We start from the raw sequence: 18,514 nt of genomic DNA, 5'->3' as shown, positions 1-18,514 counted from the left end.
CGAGTCAGGAGAAACACACGGATTTTACAGCAATTAAAAAAAAAAAAAACACCACACTATTTTAATCATAATAGAAAAAGGCACATTTATAAAGTCATCAAAATGAATTAGACCCATTTGGAAAATAAATTAATACATTTTCACGCTTCATGGGCAACAAGATTTATGTCTGCAACCCCATTATTATAATCTCTGAAGTCATTTTTTTTAACGACAGTTTATAACTTTTATCTCTAAAAATATTTGTATTTCACAGAATGCTACATCAAGATTCATAATTTAAGTTTCAATTAAACTTTACCCCAAAATAACCATCACCTGAGAGGAAAGAAACACAGGGAAATGTGCTGACTTAAGATTCCCCCTGGTCTCTGTCTGCTTTACATTTCAATGTTCCTTATTCTGTTAATACATGTCAGGGCCACACCTCGTGTGGGAGGAAGTTGGTTTTGCAACCCTTTTGTAGGATTTTACTGTTGAGAGGCAACACTTCTGGCAGGGAGGGAAGAGAGGATTGTTCCACAGTGAGGAGTTTTACACATCCCTGTGGCACTGGAGCATCTGGAATAACTGAATCTCTGTCTCCTGGTATTTGAGGCTCGGAACAGCGAGCAAAGCTTTGCTTTGAGGGGGTTTGAATTTCCAAGAGTCGCTTTTCTGGTAAAGCAGGTGTCACCAGGAGAAAAAAATTAAGAAAAAAGAAAAAAGGCAGGTTAAGCCCTTTTTTCCCCCCTCAAAAGTGTCTCAGCTCTGCACAGTAAAACATCAGACACACACCTGCCCTCCTGTGCTAACCCACACTTCATGCTCAGAGGAGTTCAGAAAATCACTTTTTCACGAAAAAAATGTGTGACAACTTGCCTGGTACAAACTGCCCACAGTGATCTGTGTTAGCCAACATCCTGTGAACTTCTGCTTTACAAGTATCAGCAAGCACTTTGTCCCTGAGGCCATAAAATTCTGTTTTATAGCAACTCTGCAGAGCACACCGAGATAACTCAGCTCAGGACCAAGATTATTTGACATCTCTCTCTCCCCAGACTCTTCCAGGTGTATCTCTGAAAAAAGCTGAGTATCAACAGAGTTCAGAAGAGTCACCAGCACTGTCTGAGCTCCCCCTGTGCCAGCCCTGTGGGAAATGGGAAGCCTCCCTGACTCATCCCTGTTTGGGCTCCCAGGGAAACAACATGACTCAATTAAGGCAGGTTTCTGGAGCTTCCCTCCCTTCACATTTGCTTTTGCAAAGACCATTTCCTCTGGATTGCTCAACAGCTTGCACTAAGATCAGCTCCTGCTGCATTACCAGTATTCAAAGGTAAAAAAAAAAAACCCAAACCCACTGAAATAGTTTCTGATCAGTGCTGATTCCCAGCTGTAAATTAAATGAAAAATGACTGTTTATGTCCCTATTTCCATTTTCAGCTCTATAACAAATAGAGGCAGTGATCAGACAGTGTATCTGAATTGCACATCTAAATGGACTTGGGTTTGGTAATCCTTGTTAAGCTTATTTTTCTGTGAAATAATCTACATTCACGTCAAAGGCTCTGAACATTGTTTTCAATCTCTGATAAAACCCTTAATTCCATATCAGCAGGACCCTTAAGCAGGGCTTATCCTTCTATTCCATTACTTTCATGTAATCTAGAGGGCTGTAGGCTCCAATTTAAACGGAATCAGAGAGAAATCACCCAGAGAGCCACCCCGTGCCTGTGGTTTTTCAGACCCACCAGTTCTCCGAGGAGGCAACGTTCCAACCAGAGGCATGGGAATAATACGGATAATCCCACCACAGAGGCTCTTCCTGCTCCACCTGTGGTTGGAGACCCTCACGTTGTGCTGGTTCCTCAGGTGGACAAGCCCCCCCCTTGCAGGTGGCTGGACCTCACCAGGCACCACAGCTCCTTAATCCACGACGCCGAGAAGCCGTGGGCAAAGGAGAACGTTCCAAACGCTGGTTTTCCGCCGGCCTGGAAAGCACCACGTCGCCCGTTTGATCTGTGCCCTTAAGAAGTTCGTTCAGTCCCACGCTCCAGAGGGAAACCTCCCCAACAGCTTCCGATCCCTCACAACTCAAAGCGTCTCTTGGCCTCGTCCGCGATCATCGCGGCGATGGCGAGGGAGGAGGTGGCAGCGGGGGAAGGGGCGTTCCTGACGTGGAGGACTCTGCTCCCGAGGTCTCCGGTGCCTCCATCGAACACAAAGTCATCCACCAAATTCCCGTCGCTGTCCAGCGCCTGAGCTCTCACTCCGGAGGGGCCCCTGCAAAACCAAGGAGGAGCTCAGGAGACATTTTTCCTGCTGCTGGTGGAGTCGGGAGATCAATTCCCTTGGGAAGGGGGACAGTGAGGAAGGCAGAGTGTGGAGTCAAAGCCTTGTAGGGGAGCTTGAACACTCGTGAGGCAGAGCAGGGGATGTCTCACAGTCATGGAATCGCTGAGGTTGGAAAAGCCCTCCCAGACCATCCAGTCCAACCTGTGGCCGATCCCCACCAGCCCAGAGCACTGAGAGCCACGTCCAGTCATTCCTTGGACACCTCCAGGGATGGGGACTCCAAACCTCCCTGGGCAGCCCCTTCCAGTGCCTGACCACCCTTTCCAGCAAGAAATCACTGCCACAGAACAAGGGCAGGCAGCCAAGCAGAGGATCTTCTCTGTCCTTCCTGGTTGAGAAGGTTCTCTCCCACACTGACACAAACATGCCCTGTCTTTCCAAGAAGGAAACCCTTTGTTTTGAAACACCAAACCTCATCAGACATGAATTTCATGCCCCTGGTGTACTGCTAGACCTGAGTAACTCCTTCTCACCATGGCTGGCCTTTTTTTTATTCTCTATTTTCTCCCTGCAAATGTTTGGACAGTTAAACCCACCTCCATGTACTCAAATGCCTCCTCTTTCCTCACGAGCCTCTTCAGTCCCTTTGGCATTTCTGAACTCCTCTGAATTAGTTTCTCTCTCCACACAGTAAGAAACCAAAAACAATTTTATTGAGATGATTAAACTAAGTCACTATTCACTCAGTAGCAACTCACAGTCTGGTTTCCCCTCTGAATTTCATGTTTTGCTTCCTTTGTGAACTCACATTATGTTCAGGCTACTGAATGTGTCACTAGGATAAAGAGGCCTTTTCTTCGTAGGGAATATGTCACAAGAGTTCATTTCAGGCTCTGGAGAGTGTAGAAAGTCACATAACTATTCATCAAACCTGCCTGTACACAAGCAAATACCATATAGAAGATTTTCCTGTACAAAGTGTCACAGAATGGTTTGGGTTGGAAGGGACCTTAAAGCCCAGCTCATTCCACCCCCTGCCATGGGCAGGGACACCTTCCACTAGCCCAGGCTGCTCCAAACCCTGTCCAACCTGGTCTTGGACACTTCCAGAGATGGGGTAGCCACAGCTTCTCTGGGCAACCTGTGCCAGGGCCTCCCCACCCTCAAAGCCAAGAATTTCTTCTCAATATCCCCCCTCTGGCAGTGGGAAGCCATTCCCCCTTGTTCTGTCCCTCCAGGCCCTTGTCAATAGTCTCTCTCCATCTTTTCTGTCAGCTCCTTCACATGTTGGAAGGCCACAGTCAGGTCACCCCAAAGCTTCTCTTCTCCAGGCTGAACAATCCCAATTGTCCCAGCCTTTCTCATAGCAGAGGTGATTCATCCCTCTGATCATTTTGGTGCCTCCTCTGGACTCACTCCAACAGCTCCATGTCCTTCCTTGTGCTGGCACCCCAGAGCTGGAGGCAGCTCTGAGCTTCGGCAACATATTTTGGTGCAGGAGGAGAGAGAGCCCATGCCATGTTTGCCCCTGTTAAAACAAGATTTTCAACAAAGCCTCCGGGTGTTCCTGACAGGAAAAGCTTCCTTTACCTGAGCACATCATTGGTGGTGACCTCAGGGATGAACCTCTGGAGCTGCTTCACCTGAGCGCTGAGGGAACAGGCCCTGTACATCTCCCCCACGCCGTAGGACACGTTCCTGAGCACGAGCTTCCACAGCCCACTGCAGGGAGGAAAACAAACAAAAAAAAAAAATCACTGCAGCAAAAACAAATCTCCCACCAAAATGCAGCCAGGTCCAACTAACGCTGTCAAAGAAGGCAGCAAATGGAACTGCACGGCGGGAATTCCCATTCCCAGCATCGGGGATCCCATATGCTTTCTGTTTGAGGAACATATGTTTGCCCTTCCCTGCTTCAATAAATCTTTTTTTTTACAGGGATGGAGCATTGCATTTACATTCTCTGGGAATTAACTCTGAACTCCAGTCCTGGAAATGTTCACAGCCGGGTTGGATGGAGCTTGGAGCAACCTGGGATAGTGGAAGGTGTCCCTGCCCATGGCAGGGGGTGGAATGAGATGAGCTTTAAGGTCCCTCCCAAACCATTCTGTGATTCCATGATTCCTTCCTACATCCAGCATTTTTCTCTGGTCCAGTCAAATGCCAAGGGAAGACAGACATGACACTTGGGACTTTTTTCCCCACAATCATCCTGAAAAGTTCATCACACTCCTAAACCCCTCAGCTTTCAGTCACTGAATCCTGCTGTGTCTTTGCAAACCTTGTTTGCTTGCTCTGCTTTCCTCAAGTCTTCCCCTAAAAAAATCCATAGGCAATGATGAAGGTGCTTTCAACTATTTACTCAATAAACTGAATTAAACTGAGCTGTTTGACAGAAAGCTCTTTTCCAGTGCCCTGACCTGTTTTTCAGCCTTTCCTTGGATCCTCCATAATATTTTCATATTGTTTTTCAAGTCTAATTTCCAAAACTGAGCACTTGGTAATAAGCATTCCTACAGATCATAGAATCCCAGAATGGTTTGGGTTGGAAGGGACATTAAAGCCCATCTCATTCCACCCCCTTCCATGGATAGGGATGCCACTCACTAGCCCAGGTTGCTCCAAGCCCCGTCCAACCTGGCCTTGGACACTTCCAGGGATCCTGGGGCAGCCACAGCTTCTCTGGGCAACCTGTGCCAGGGACTCCCCACCCTCACAGCCAGGAATTTCTTCCCAATATCCCATCTGACCCTGCCCTCTGGTAGTGGGAAGCCATTCCCCCCTCTCCTGTCCCTCCAGGCCCTTGTCCCAAGTCCCTCTCCAGCTCTCTTGGAGCCCTTTTAAGCACTGGAAGGGGCTCTAAAAAGTCTCCTTGGATCCTTCTTTTCTCCAGGCTGGACACCCCCAGCTCTCCCAGCCTGTCTCTCTCCCAAGAATCCTCTGCAGGTATTTTAATTACACTGTCTGGGTTGATTACAGTATTACAGTGCATTGGACCAAAACCATTCCTGGAATAGCTCCACCAGCACCTTCTGACGAGCAGCCACATTCCCAGACTGGCTGAGACATGTCCTGCTGGTTTATGAAAATTCAAATATAAATCACACAAAGCCAAATGCCTTGGAGAATTCCACCTTTCCCGGCACAACTGTCTTTAAACACACCAGAAACTCGGGGAAAGCAGGATTTTTAGCGACAAGTGGATATTTAAAAAAAGAGCATCCAGCAGACAAAAAGACAAAGCTTCACCTGTAGGTTACAGCATCCCAAAAGTCTCCAGTGCTGAAGTCAAACAGGTTGTAGCCCTCTCTCTTAAAGGCCAACACTGCATTAGGTCCAAGCCAAACGCTGCCGTCCATCCTGGGCGTGAAATGGAATCCCAGGAAGGGGAACCGAGGGTTGGGAACCTGAAGTGGGATTACAGGAGTTATTGCAGCTGCTACAAACAGTAAATTGGGCTGTTTTATTTCCAACCACTACAACCAAATCCGAGTCAGTGAACCATAAAATTGTCTCCTGTGCTTGTTTTTCTGTTTCTTAATTGTGTGGTTATAGCTTGTAATTAATTAAAGATGATTCAGTAAGGTAAGGCTGAATCTTAGAAGGAAAACAAACAGGGGGAAAACAAAAGTCCACATGATTTCTCAGGATATAAATCAACCCACAACAAAACCAAAGACACACTAATGCTATTCACCAGCAGCAATTACACTGCAATAAAAGGGACTACACAATATTAGGGAAACCTCACAGGCCTGTACGGCTCAAAACAACCTGCACTCAGCAGGTCTGATTAATATTAACACTAAATATTATAATAATAATAATAACACAACAACAACAACAACAACAATAATAATACATCTGCAGCAACAACAGTAACAATAATAATAACAATAATAATACATCTGCAGTTTCCTTTTTTGTTCCAGTTCCTCCCTCCCATCCCAAGACAGGATCCTGGATGATTCCCAGGTGAAAAGAGGTCAGACAAACACCCAATACCCAGAGTTCCACAATTTTCCTAAAGATCCAGGCAAATTCAAGCTCACATTCAGAAAGGCAGCATTTCAGTGTACTGCAGAATTAGCTAAAATGCTGCCCCAGAAATTCCCTCTTCTTGCTTTATAACTGTACTTTCTCTCTGGGATTGCTCCTCTTCATCCCATTATTTGTCTATTTTAGATGGTGGAAGGGTTGTCCTTTTCCTCCCATGTCTATTTTTTTAATGACACAAAGCAAAGCTAATTAAAAAATGAGGCTGAGAGGCAAATATTTAAGTCTGGTATTAGTTAATAATCGGGTATTTAACTGGTATGAGAACTGATATATAACTGGCATTGATAAAATAATAATTAATAAATAATTAATAAAGTAATAAGTGGATATTAGCACACGAGGTTAAACCCTGTGTTTCCCCCCAGAATCATTTAGTTTGGAAAAGACCTCCAGTGTCCCCCGTGAGCTTCCTGAGGGTACAGTCAATCCTCTCATTCAGACTACCAATAAACACATTAAACAGGACTGTTATAATTATTTAAATAATAATTTAAAAAAAGTAAATAAGAAGTAATTATTTACTGTTGTCTCTCATTGAGACTTCTGAATCCTCCCTACAGATTTATTTTAGACCATAAAGAAATAAGCCAGAGTTTCTGTCAAGAAACACCCCGACCTCCATCCACGTGTTGAGCATCCCTAAAAGAAATAACTCTGGAATTTTGCCTTGTTTCTACAGTTTTAGCAGTTCTTGGAGCCCACAATCCAGGGAAAACATACCGGGTAAATATTCCCTTTCACCAAATAGCACTTTTCTGGTTTCAGCACCAAATAATCCCCCCGGAACGGGACAATCCTGGGCTCGGGGCTGCAGCCGCTGATCTCGGAGAGGCGGTCGGAGTAAAGCCCTGCACAGGTCAAAAGGTGCCCACAGGAGATTTCCTCACCCTTTTGGAAAAGAACAGACCCCAAACACACAAAAATTCAACTCAGGAAAAGCCACAACCATGTATGTTTGGATAAATAAGGCTGGTCACTGATTTCACCCCACAGGGCGGGAGCGGTAATGATGCTTTTTCACACCCCAAAAATTCACAGCACACAGATATGGAGGGCTGCTAAATATTTAAACACCTTATGATCTAATTAAAGAAAATCAAATCACAAACTATTACCCATTTATTTAGCTCACGGTATTTGTTTTTAAATCCTATGGGGTTTTTTCTTTCAACTAAAAATATTTGCATCAAAAAATACCAGTATTTGGTGAAGGGATCTTAACAGATTTTGGAAGCTACTTTATAATGAAAAAGCAAAAACAGAAGAAAAAAAAAACCAGCAGAACTAAATATATAAAATACTGGAAGGGTTTTGAGGTTGGTTTTGGTCCAGATATTCTTCCTGAATATCTGGTTCCAAGGTCACAACCACATTTCCTGGGCAGCTCTGACTTGCAGGAACATCACCTGCATATGCAGGTGTTTTACATCTGCTTGTGGCTTTCTTATAATAAAATGACAATAAAATGATGCTAAATCCCTCCTTATCACTTTATAGATGCCAAAGTCTAAAAGCAAACAGGAAAAGAGGTGTTTGTCACCAAATGGACAAGTCATAAAAGGAATCCTTGGAAAGACAAGAGTAAGATTGTGCAAATAAAGCAGATAAGGGACAGTAAAACACAAGTGAGGCAGCAAAGTTACACTTAATTATTTTACATTATTATTATCATCATAAAATTTGAACATGCTCATTGTTAAGAACTGATTGCAGCTGTTTTATTAAATCAGGCTGAGATGATTAAGCCACCAGGACTCAAGAAAAAAAATATCTTAAGAAAAGGAGAAGCAGCTTCCTGTAAGGAATTTAAACTTCTGCTTCGTTCTTACCTTTTTGTTCCTAACAATGACTGGGTACTTCAGTCCTGTAAGAGAATTGGACAAGAGAAGGAATTAATGGAACAAGTAACAGAGCAGTGACAGAACATGCAGCTTGTCACCAGGAGGGATTTCTCCTTTGGAATATCTTCAAGTTATAGAACAACAAAACTGATGGTTTTGGACATAACTCTATTTATGAATAGGGTTTTTTTTATTCTTCCAGGACAGATCCAACCTGCCTTCTAGGATAAGGAAAACTCACTATCACAAGAACACACATGCAAGATTCAGCTAAATCTGATTTTAATGGGAGAGAACAACCTTATTCCTCAATTCTACTGTTGTTTTCTTCCATCAGCTTGAAATGTTTCAGCTGAAGGGTGACCTGCTTGCAAATAAACCCCAAAGTGAGTTTGCTGAATACTCTCACTAACATAATTTTGCCTTTTTCCTCATCCCTGGGAGACAGAAAGGTTCAAAAATTCATTTCAGTTAAAACAAACTGAATTTTTGAACAAAATCTTTGGCAGGACTCTAGTAAATGGAGGGCAAAAAAAAAAAATCCCTGCCTTACCATCTTCACTTCCTGGAGAACTTTCTTTAGCCATCTCCATGTTTGTGACTTCAAAATCCATCAAGATTGTCCCACCTGCTTCCTGGAAATCTTCTGCATAGGACTGGGCCACTTGTTTGTAATTCACAATGCCAGTGTATGGAGAATCAAGGGCCATCAGACCCTGGAATGGCATTAAAGACACAGAAGAAGAGTGAAGGCTGGAATATTCCATCTGGAATGATGTGCATTGCCATGAGAAGGGAGTGCTGGTGTCTCCCTACTTGCTCAGTTGGATCTTGAACATGCAAAGAACATTTTAAGGAGCGGAGACAAAATGTTCACAAGACAAAAAAAAAAAAAAATAAGGATGAAAAAAGGTTCTTTTCCAGAAAATTTTTGTCTCCTCCTACGACCACTCATAACACCAACAGCAAGATGTCAGATGAAACAGCACAGGGAATTTATATCCAGGTTTTCCTTTCAATCAAAGATAGACTCATCGACAACAAATCTGTATTCCATAAACTCCACACGTTTCTCCTGCTGTGAAAATAAACAGGCTGAGAAGTGCTACATAACAACCACTCCTGGAGGAAGCAACTGGACTGAAACTCAGACATGGGAAGGAATTTTCAGGCCCTTCTGAACTTGTCACCCGTGGAAATTACCTCAAGGCCAGGAGCATATTTATGTTAAACTATAAAATGCTGTCACCTGAGAAGCTGAGCTAATGAGAAGTATGACAATTCCTTACCCTGCAGAAGGGCTCCTTGGCTTGGATTTCCTTTGCCCCGATGAGTTTCAGCCCTGGGACGTTGTTCTGCAGCCCCCTCTCATACAGAGCCTTGAGCCTCGGGATTTCATCCTGTTCCACGGCTACAATCAGCTTTGGGAGAGACAACAAGGCACAGCAGTGAGCAACACACACAGAGCCAGGGCAGGTCTGGCACCGAGCCCAAGCAACAGGGAATGAGTGAACAGGGAATTATATAAATCAAGGGAAGAGGGGGGAAATGGTTGGTTGCACAAGATTCTATAATTTAATATTATTGCTGACAAAGCACTAATGTATTATGGAGAGTGAAAAAAACAAACGTTAAACTGCAGTTTTAAGTTACTGTCAACGGGTAATATTTGCTAAAAGTACCACGAGACTACAAATCCGAATGTGAAAGAAGAGAATATGAATTTAAAGAGCCACTGGGATGTTTCAAAAGTAAATAAAACTGAACTTAAAACCCAAGAGGTGCAAATCTCAGCCTCAATAAGAGAATAAAGGTATGTTCTGACATGGTGACTGCACCAGCTCCACTTCATTTACCCATATGGAGTTTGCTCACAACCACCACAAGAGGTGGAATACCTTGAATTACCTGTGCCAGGTTTGCACAGACCATAATACTTCCAGGCCTAGCTCAGGTCTGGCCCACAGGCATGAAGCTCTCCAAGCCTGGGGCTGCTTTATGTAGAACTTCTTGTAAAGCCTCGCCATCCTCTTCCCTGGAATGAACACTGCCAGGGAAGTATCATAGAATCATGGAATTGTTTAGGCTGGAAAAGCCCTCCAGGATCACAAGTCCAACCATCACCCAGCACTGCCAAGGCCACCACTAACCCACGTCCCCCAGTGCCACATCCACGTGGCTGTTAAATCCCTCCAGGGATGGGGACTCCAGCACTGCCCTGGGCAGCTGTGCCAGGGCTGGACAACCCTTTCCATGAAGAAATTTTTCCCAATATCTAATCTAAACTTCCTTTGGTGCAACATATGATCAGAAAAAGCCATCTCAGCCTCACATATAAAATTATGAAATTCAAAGTTATCCCTCAGGGCCAAGACCTCAGGGTTAGAAGAGACAATCCTATGGAAACAGCAGCCTAGTGATGGCTGGAGAGCCCTGAACTGAATTTTAGGAACAATTAGGAAAAGGATATGAGATAATACAGAGAACTCTAGTATTTCACTGCAGAACTCCAGAGTCTGACCACACCTGGAATGCCCTGCACAGCTCTGCTCCTTGCCTTGTACCCAAGACACACTGAACTAGAAATGGTTCAGAGCACAAAGACAGGATGGGGAGAGCCATGAAAAAGCTTCTCCAAGAAGAATGACAGTAGAGTAAGACTCACCAGCTGGGAAAGAGGATTTTGGGGGAAGAGGGGATATTAAATTATGTGCAACTTGGAGAGTGTGAGCCCAGATCAACAGTTCACCATCTCCTCCAGCACAAGGGCCAGGGGCCACTGGGTAAAGGTTGTAGGAGCCAGATCCAAAATGATGTAACTCCATGGAGTGGGTTGTTGATCTCTGGAAGTGCTCCCCAAAGTGTGCTCTGATGCAAAAGATTTTAATGGAAAGACACTTGGAAGAGAAATTCATTGAGAGTTACCACAGACAGAAGAGCTCAGGTTCAGAACAGAACCTGAGCTGAACACAGTTGGAAGCTTGGAGAATTAATAATTTGCTTGTCATTTCTCCTTCCTTCCTGGGTCTCTGCTTACAGACAACTCCAGAAACAGGATATAGGGTTGGGGAGACCCCAGACTGAATCAGTGCAGCCACCCTTCTGTGGTGGGTGGATGTAACATGGGATGAACACGTGGAGCTGGAGCACGTCTGGAGTGGTTTTCAAGTCACTGTGACTTTTCAGAGCCTCACATGCCAGGAAGTTTGGCAAGCACACACTGAAAGTCTGTGTGATCCTTGGAACTACACAGGTGCCCCTCCATGGGAGTTGGATTCCACCATTACCTGGGATCAGAGAACTCCCTGAGCTGGAAGGGATCCACAAGGACCATCCAGTCCAACCCCTGGCCCTGCCCAGGACACCCCAACAATCCCTGAGAGCATTGTCCAAACCCTCCTGGAGCTCTGGCAGCCTTGGGGCCGTGCCCACTGCCCTGGGGAACCTGTTCAGTGCCAACCACCCTCTGGGGGAAGAACCTTTCCCTGAGATCCAACCTGACCCTGCCCTGGCACAGCTCCAGCCATTCCCTGGGGTCCTGTCTCTGGTGAGAGAGAGAGATCAGTGCTGCCCCTCCACTGCCCCTCGTGAGGAAGTTGTGATTCCATGATTCTATTCCAGCTCAGCCCACAGATAAGGATAATTATTGCTTAGACCCAGAAAAGCAACTGATTTGAGTTGCTGGAAACAAGAAAACAAAAGGAGATATTCACCCCGAAGGCAGTAAGTGTTGCAGAAACTCCTGTTTTTGGGAAAAGACCACAACCAGGCCTATGCTGTACATCACACAGCCTCAGTTTCCAAAGGTAAGGTAAGAACAGACAGGAATTCCTGTACCTTCCCACACTGTTTGTATGGAATTCCCTTCTGGTCACAGTACTGGTAGCAGAGGGCTGCACCCTGCACACACAGCTTGGCCTTCAGGGAGCCAGGGGTGTAGTAAATCCCACTGTGGATCACACCACTGTTATTTCCACTCTGGTGATGAGCTAAAGAGAAAGGAAAATACATTATTAAAATACATTTGTTCACACTTAATCACTTTCAGCTGCCTGAAAAGTGGGTTGTTTGAGGTCCTGCCTTAAATCAGCGTTGCAAGAGATGCTCAAATGAGTAACTGCACAGTAAACACAATGAATTCCTCCCTTGGTCTCAGAAGGTTAGAGAAACACTGACACAGCATGACCTGGTTAATGATAATCCATCCCACCTTACAATGTGTTGGATCAACAGGGACAAAACCCCCCCAAAATCCACAAGTTTTTCCTCCAAGAGCAAATAAATAAATAAGAAAAATATTTTACGTGCTAAAATTAATTTTAAGAAATCTAATTTTTAAAATTAAATGTATCCATCTCCTGGGGTTCCTTCAGTTCCCTGCAGGACCTGCCCTTGCCCTTCTACAACCTGCACTGCTCCTTACTCTGGTTGTTCATTCTCCTTGTCCTCTCTCCTGACATTCCTGAGCTGCTGGAGCCCCAGGAGTCAGACCTGCAGCTCTCAGACAGTGAACATTAAGGATTTTTTAACTTAAAGTCTGACATTAGGTTTAAAGTCTGACTTCAGCTTAAAGTTTTGACTTGGAAGTCCCAGCAGTGCAGCACAGACTGATGAAAACTCTGCTTTTCCACTGAAGGATGTGTCCTTGGGAGAGGAGTAAAAGGAATTTTTTGTTAGGGTAAAGCCAGTGGTGCCAGGAAATGAAGATGCTGGTCCCAAGGGGAGAACCATCACAGAATCCCAGGGTGGTTTGGGTTGGGAGGGATCTTAAAACCCATCTTGTTCCACCCCCTGCCATGGGCATGGACACCTTCCACTATCCCAGGTTGCTCCAAGCCCCATCCAACCTGGCCTTGGACACTTCTAGGGATAGGACATCCATCACCCACTTCAGTGACAAGGGCTCTCCCACAGCAGCTACAGGGATGTCCATGAAACCCTGAGGTTTTGGCAGCGCGTGCTTTGGCACAGCCTCTGGAAGGACTGGTCACCTCACCCGCTCCGTACCCAGCTCCTTCTCCTTCTCCAGCACGGCGAAGGACAGCGAGGGGTGACGCTGGATGAGCTCCCGGGCTGCTGCCAGTCCCACGATCCCGGCACCCACCACCACCACGTCAAAAGTGCTGCGGAGACACCGACACGGCCGTCAGGGGAAGGGGAGAGGGGGTATAGGGAATGTAGGGATGTAGGGAACATAGGGGATATAGGGAGTGTAGGGGATAGGGAACAGGGGAAAGGGGAAAAGGATAGGGAGCAGGGGAACGGGACGGGGGATAGGAGAAGGGGAAGAGGATGGATCCAGGGGATATAGGGGATAGGGAAGAGGGGAAAGGGGAAAAGGATAGGGAGTAGCAGAACTGGATGGGGGAGAGGAGAAAGGGAAGAGGATGGATATAGGTGATAGTGAATATAGGGGATATAAGGGAAAAGGATAGACAGTAGGGGAACAGAATAGTGGATAGTAGAAGGGGAAGAGGACAGGGAAGGGGATATAGGGAATATACAGGATATAGGGAATAGGGGACAGGGGAAAAAGGTAGGGAGTAGGGAAACGGGATAGGGGATAAGAGAAGGGGAAGAGGATGGATATAGGGGATAGGGGATATAGGGGACAGGGGATGTAGGAAATATACAGAATACAGGGAATATGGGGACAGAGGAAAGAGGGAAAGGATAGGGAGTAAGGGAATGGGAGAGGGGATAGGAGAAGGGGAAGAGGACAGAGAGAGGGGATAGGAATAGGGAATAGGGGATATAGAGGATAGGGGATATAGGGAATAGGGTGAGGGGAGAAAGGATATAGGGGACAGAGGATATAGGAGATAGAGGAAGGGGAGAAGGGATATATATATATATATAGGAGATAGGGGAAGGCGATATAGGGGAGAAAGGAGAGGGAAGAGAGGTGAGGGGAGAGGGGAAGCGGAAAGGGAAAGGGAAAAGGCAAAGATAAGGGAAATGGATAAAGGAAGGGGCAGGACGCGGTCCGGGGCGGTCCGTCCCGCTCCCCCCGGTCTCACCTCCTCCCCCGGCTCTGGACCCGCCACAGCGCCGGGGCCCCGCCCGGGCCCGCGCGGCCCCTCAGCGCCGCCGCCATCTTGGGGGCGGAGAGACCGCCCGGCCGCGTCCGCCGAGTCCGCGTCCTCCTCCTCCTCCTCCTCCTCCTCCTCCTCCTCCGCCTCCACAGCCGCTCCGCCGGGCCGGGCAGGGCAGAGCCGGCCAAGGTTCGGCCCTCGGGGCAGCCCGGGGGCGGTGACAGACCCCCGCCTGCAGCCGCGGGTCCCGCCGGGAGGACAGCCCCGGTCAGGCCTGGAGGGGGGCGCGGCCCCCCCCGTGCTGCTGCTGCGGACGCTCCAAATAATATCTCTCTTTTCTCTTTCTCTTCTCCAAGGAGGTGATGATGGTGTTGGGGAGACTCGTGAGGAAGCCGCCGTCGCCGCCGGGCAGCTGCAGAGGGTTCTGGGGATGGCTGAACGCCGTGTTCAACAAGTAAGAGTGAGTCGCTGGGCAGTAATCAATTATCGGGTCCCGCGGGTTCACAGCGCGGTTTGTGGAAGAGAAGAATCAAATCCCTGGGCTGCAGAGAACTTAATGCTCTTCTTTCCCTCCAGATTGCGTGTCGGTGCTTGGCAGGGGGCGTTCCGTACCTGCTTCCCATCCCAAGCTGTGACCCTCCAGAGGAAGGTCTGTGCTCTGCCCCCTCCATGGAGTGGCCACATGGATTCTGTCCCTAAGTCCTGCTCTTCTTTGGCCCCAAAACTCATTTAAACCTGTAGCACAACCAAGCCCCTTTACTTGCTCAGAACAGCATCAAACCAACCCATCACTTAAAAAATGATTCAGCCACAGGAGGGTTTCAGATTTACTTTTAGAAGAGAAAACCCTTCTCTGTGAAACTCTCTCTGCCCATAACTTTTGCCAGGAGCTAATAGTTTTGCCTTATGTCTTCTGGCTGTGTGGGAAGGGTTGTGTGGTGTAGCTGGTTACTGAAACTAAACCAGATGGGAGCCTCTTCCAGGTCTCAGCCTTCATCATTCCTGTCCAGACTAAAAAATGCATCCTTTTCCAGAATGGACCCAAGAAGTTTAACTATTGCTGACATGTGTTTTTTTATGAAATACTGTAACTGTTGAGAAAAAACAAGCTGGCCAAGGCAGTGGTGGAGTCACCATCCCTGGAAGTTTTCAAGAAATGTGTGGATGTGGCACTTGAGGACATGGTTTAGTGGGGAACGTGGTGGTGGTGCTGGGTTGGTGGTTGGACTTCATGATCTTAAAGGCCTTTCCCAGCCTTAACAACTAACAACATGATTCTATGAATTAGGAATGACATACTTGTGACAGGTTTCAAGATGTTTCTATATAATCAGTGTTTGAGAGAGAAATTAGCAGTTGTAAAGCCTCTGGGAAGGAAAAGGCGGGTTTTTTTCTCTCTCCCTACAGACATGGAAAGAAACAATCAGGAAGGTTAAGTCCAGTTGCATTTGCATTCTTTTTTTTTACCAAAAGCATCTGCCATTTAAAACAAGTTAAAAAAACCCTCCTGCCAGACTAAGAACCTCACAGTCCAAAAGATGACACGTAAACCACGTGCAGTAAATCACACCCTTAGTTTTCTGATATCTTACCACACACATAAGCAGATATTTGCCGTGGAGCTTTTCAGCTGCCAGGGGAATAACTTTTCCACCCTGTGGATGCTCTTTGTGTCGTGGCAGGGTGGACTATGAGCGGATCCAAGCCGTGGGCCCCGACCGGGCGGCCTCGGAGTGGCTCCTGCGCTGCGGGGCCTTGGTGCGGTTCCAGGGCTCCCCAAAGTGGCAGCAGGACTACAACGGGCTCCCCACGGGGCCCCTGGGCAAGTACAAGATAGAAGCAATTAATGCCACCGACTCCTGCATCATGTACAGAGGATTTGACTATCTGGGTAACGTGAGATTGTTCTTAATGGTCTTGATTTCAGTTGCGTCAAAGTATCGATAACTGTGTCATTGTCTCGTTCCTTAGAAGATACTGAGAAATCTCTCGTGGGTTTTTTTTTCCCTTAAAATGGCTTTATGGGTTCCTAAGGTTTTGCTGGAGGTGTGTGATTGGGAACTTCGTCAGCCCTTGCCTGAAATGTCCGTAGCACTAAGGAAGTGCCACGAATTTTGATGAGCTGGAAGCAAAAAGCACTGTAAATATTCTTTTTCTTCTACACCAAGCCATGGTTTTGGTGCCTCTGAAGTCATAATTCTGCTTGTTCTCCAGGTATTTGTGACGTCTTCAAAGACAAAAAGCAAACACTTGGTTTCTTACAAAAGATTAAAAAGGTGTTTCAGGTCTCCTTTAAACAGCAGAAACCAAAATAGGCAACAGTTACTGTTATTATTTTTTCATAGCAGGGGACCTTGAATTTCCTGCATTAGCACATTTCTGTGTCAGTCATTGTTTATCATCCAAACTTGTAGGTTTTTTGTAACACGCCCATGCCAAAGCTCTTCAAATCTTAAAGGGTTTTTTTTCATTTATTTGAAGTACCACAAAGGGACTTTGGAGATTCATTGTGTGCTATGGCCCCATGTATACAGGAACTTGTTGCTGGGTGGGTTTGGAGGCAGAACTTAACAACCAGCACAGGATGGTCCTGGCACTCTGAAGCAAATCCTTGCTTTTACCTTTCCAGATGGTCTGGAGCACGTCACGGATATCAGGCTGGAGAAGTGCATGTACATACAGGACGAGTGTCTGCAGAGGCTCAGCGAGACAAACAACCTGCAGAAGAGTCTCCTCCAGCTGAAGATCATCTCCTGTGGCAATGTCACAGACAAAGGCATCCTTGCCCTTCACAGGCTGACGTACGTGAGCCCCTGGCCGCTTCCACAGCACCCTTGTCCCAGGCTGTTCTGGGATCGTGTTGGGTGGAGGAGCTGGAGTCTGGCTGTTCCAGATGTGTGGGGCTGCTCCCTGTCACAACATCCTCTCACGCCTTGAGGTCTCAGGGCAGACCTGAGTCCTTGGGCATGGGATGCACTTGGATACTGCTGCACTTCTGCAGCTAAAAACCTCAAGCACCCACTTCATAAAAAGCTTCTATTATAACCAGTCAACATTTAAAATAATTACAGTAGAATGATCCTTTCTCTAATTTCTTTGTCAGCAGTTAAATAGTAGTTGCTGATTTTCTTTTTAAATATTTACAGGAACCTTGAGTATTTGTATCTGAGTGACCTTCCTGGAATCAGAGAGAAAGAAACCACCTTTCACGCCCTTCAGCAGGCGCTGCCAAAGCTGGAGCTGGAGCTGGACTTGGAATAAACACGACAGCACATGACTGAGATGTGACTTCCTAGTATTTATCATATATTGCATAAATTAACTTTAGATGCTGCTGTATTTCCAGGTGTGAAAATAAGCCCAGCTCTCCCAGTGCAGCCTCAAAAAGCTGCATGTGACCTTTTCAGAAATTATGCACTGAAGTTTTGTTAAGCTTAAACTAAGTGGTGGACAGCAACAGAGAAGGCAGGCTTCTGTACAGAGTCACGTTTCCTGTGTTCATAGGGAGCTGTTAATACCTCAGTGAGAAGTGTTCAGCTATTTTATTGCACAGAAATAAAGTGGCAGTGACAGTGGGGAGCGAAGCCGCAGCGCTGGGCGCGGTCGGTGTTGGTGCTGTGGGAACAAGGGCTGTTCACTCTCAGAGAATCCCGCCCAGTCGGTGGGAGCTGATTTAATAAAACAGGTCATGGGCCTTTTTTGTGTTCTTCATGCTTTGACTTCTGTTGTGTGGTTGCAATGGAGTCATCTACAGGCAGGCAGGGTCACCTCCTCAGGAACACTGAATGGAGCACAGCTGTCTGTGGCAGAGCAGTGGCTCTTGGATGCGCCCTCGTGCACATTTTTCCGTGTGCTGACATGGACTGACTGAGTTCTGTGCAGCTCTGTAGCTGCATCCTCATCACTGCTGATAAATAGGAGAATCACAGCATCAGTAAGGTTGGAAAGGCCTCCAAGACCATTGAGTCCAACTGTCCCCCCAGCACTGCCAAGGCCACCACTGACCCACATCCCCAAGTGCTACATCCACATGGCTTTTAAATCCCTCCAGGGATGGGGACTCCAGCACTGCCCTGGGCAGCTGTGCCAGGGCTGGACAACCCTTTCCATGAAGAAATTTTCTATAATATCCAACCTGAACCTTCCCTAGTGCAACTTGAGGCCATTCCCTCTCCTCCTGTCCCTTGTTCGCTGGGAGCAGAGCCAACACTCCCCTGACTCCCAACTCCAGTCAGGGGGTTGCAGAGCCAGAAGGTCCCCCCTGAGCCTCCTTTGCTCCAGGCTGAGCCCCCCCAGCTCCCTCAG

The 18,514-nt window shown here is 46.7% G+C and overlaps 3 protein-coding genes across 4 annotated transcripts in view; 1 reads left to right on the top strand and 2 right to left on the bottom strand.

The window, feature by feature from the left end:
* L2HGDH (L-2-hydroxyglutarate dehydrogenase) overlaps positions 1-14,327 on the bottom strand; it is a 38,075-nt gene extending 23,748 nt beyond the window's left edge. The window contains exons 1-10 of one of the 2 annotated variants that reach the window (XR_004357789.1): positions 14,195-14,271; positions 13,182-13,297; positions 12,012-12,163; positions 9,464-9,595; positions 8,728-8,890; positions 8,163-8,197; positions 7,054-7,221; positions 5,524-5,681; positions 3,865-3,996; positions 2,013-2,262 (exon numbers count right to left, since the gene is read on the bottom strand). Coding sequence is in view for 1 of the 2 variants with exons in the window: in XM_032692084.1 (XP_032547975.1) it covers positions 2,067-2,262; positions 3,865-3,996; positions 5,524-5,681; positions 7,054-7,221; positions 8,163-8,197; positions 8,728-8,890; positions 9,464-9,595; positions 12,012-12,163; positions 13,182-13,297; positions 14,195-14,271 (1,329 nt within the window). In the remaining variant the exon portion in view is untranslated. Of the gene's footprint in view, positions 1-59; positions 2,263-3,864; positions 3,997-5,523; positions 5,682-7,053; positions 7,222-8,162; positions 8,198-8,727; positions 8,891-9,463; positions 9,596-12,011; positions 12,164-13,181; positions 13,298-14,194 lie in introns of those variants that run through there. The other variant, XM_032692084.1, reaches the window with a different exon arrangement.
* Positions 1-18,514, bottom strand: part of LOC116788859 (maestro heat-like repeat-containing protein family member 6) — a 946,858-nt gene that overhangs the window by 115,501 nt on the left and 812,843 nt on the right. The gene's annotated exons all lie outside the window — the stretch shown is intronic.
* On the top strand, positions 14,253-17,915 carry DMAC2L (distal membrane arm assembly complex 2 like). The gene is made up of 5 exons (XM_032692107.1): positions 14,253-14,398; positions 14,566-14,663; positions 15,892-16,100; positions 16,839-17,010; positions 17,356-17,915. The coding sequence occupies exons 2-5, from the start codon at positions 14,572-14,574 to the stop codon at positions 17,468-17,470; spliced, it is 588 nt and encodes a 195-aa protein (XP_032547998.1). The 5' UTR covers positions 14,253-14,398; positions 14,566-14,571; the 3' UTR covers positions 17,471-17,915.

This window comes from Chiroxiphia lanceolata, chromosome 6 (assembly GCF_009829145.1).
Source record: "Chiroxiphia lanceolata isolate bChiLan1 chromosome 6, bChiLan1.pri, whole genome shotgun sequence".
Classification (NCBI taxonomy): Eukaryota; Metazoa; Chordata; class Aves; order Passeriformes; family Pipridae; genus Chiroxiphia; species Chiroxiphia lanceolata.
Note: the sequence above shows the minus strand (reverse complement) of the source record. Positions and strands in the feature narration are given on the sequence as shown.

What these genes read in the sequence shown, in the direction of transcription:
- DMAC2L (XM_032692107.1), top strand. Translation starts at nt 14,572, where the DNA reads ATGATGGTGTTGGGGAGACTCGTGAGGAAGCCGCCGTCGCCGCCGGGC. An exon ending in CTGAACGCCGTGTTCAACAA is followed by an intron (nt 14,664 to 15,891) that starts GTAAGAGTGAGT and finishes GTGTCGTGGCAG; the next exon opens with GGTGGACTATGAGCGGATCC. An exon ending in CAGAGGATTTGACTATCTGG is followed by an intron (nt 16,101 to 16,838) that starts GTAACGTGAGAT and finishes TTACCTTTCCAG; the next exon opens with ATGGTCTGGAGCACGTCACG.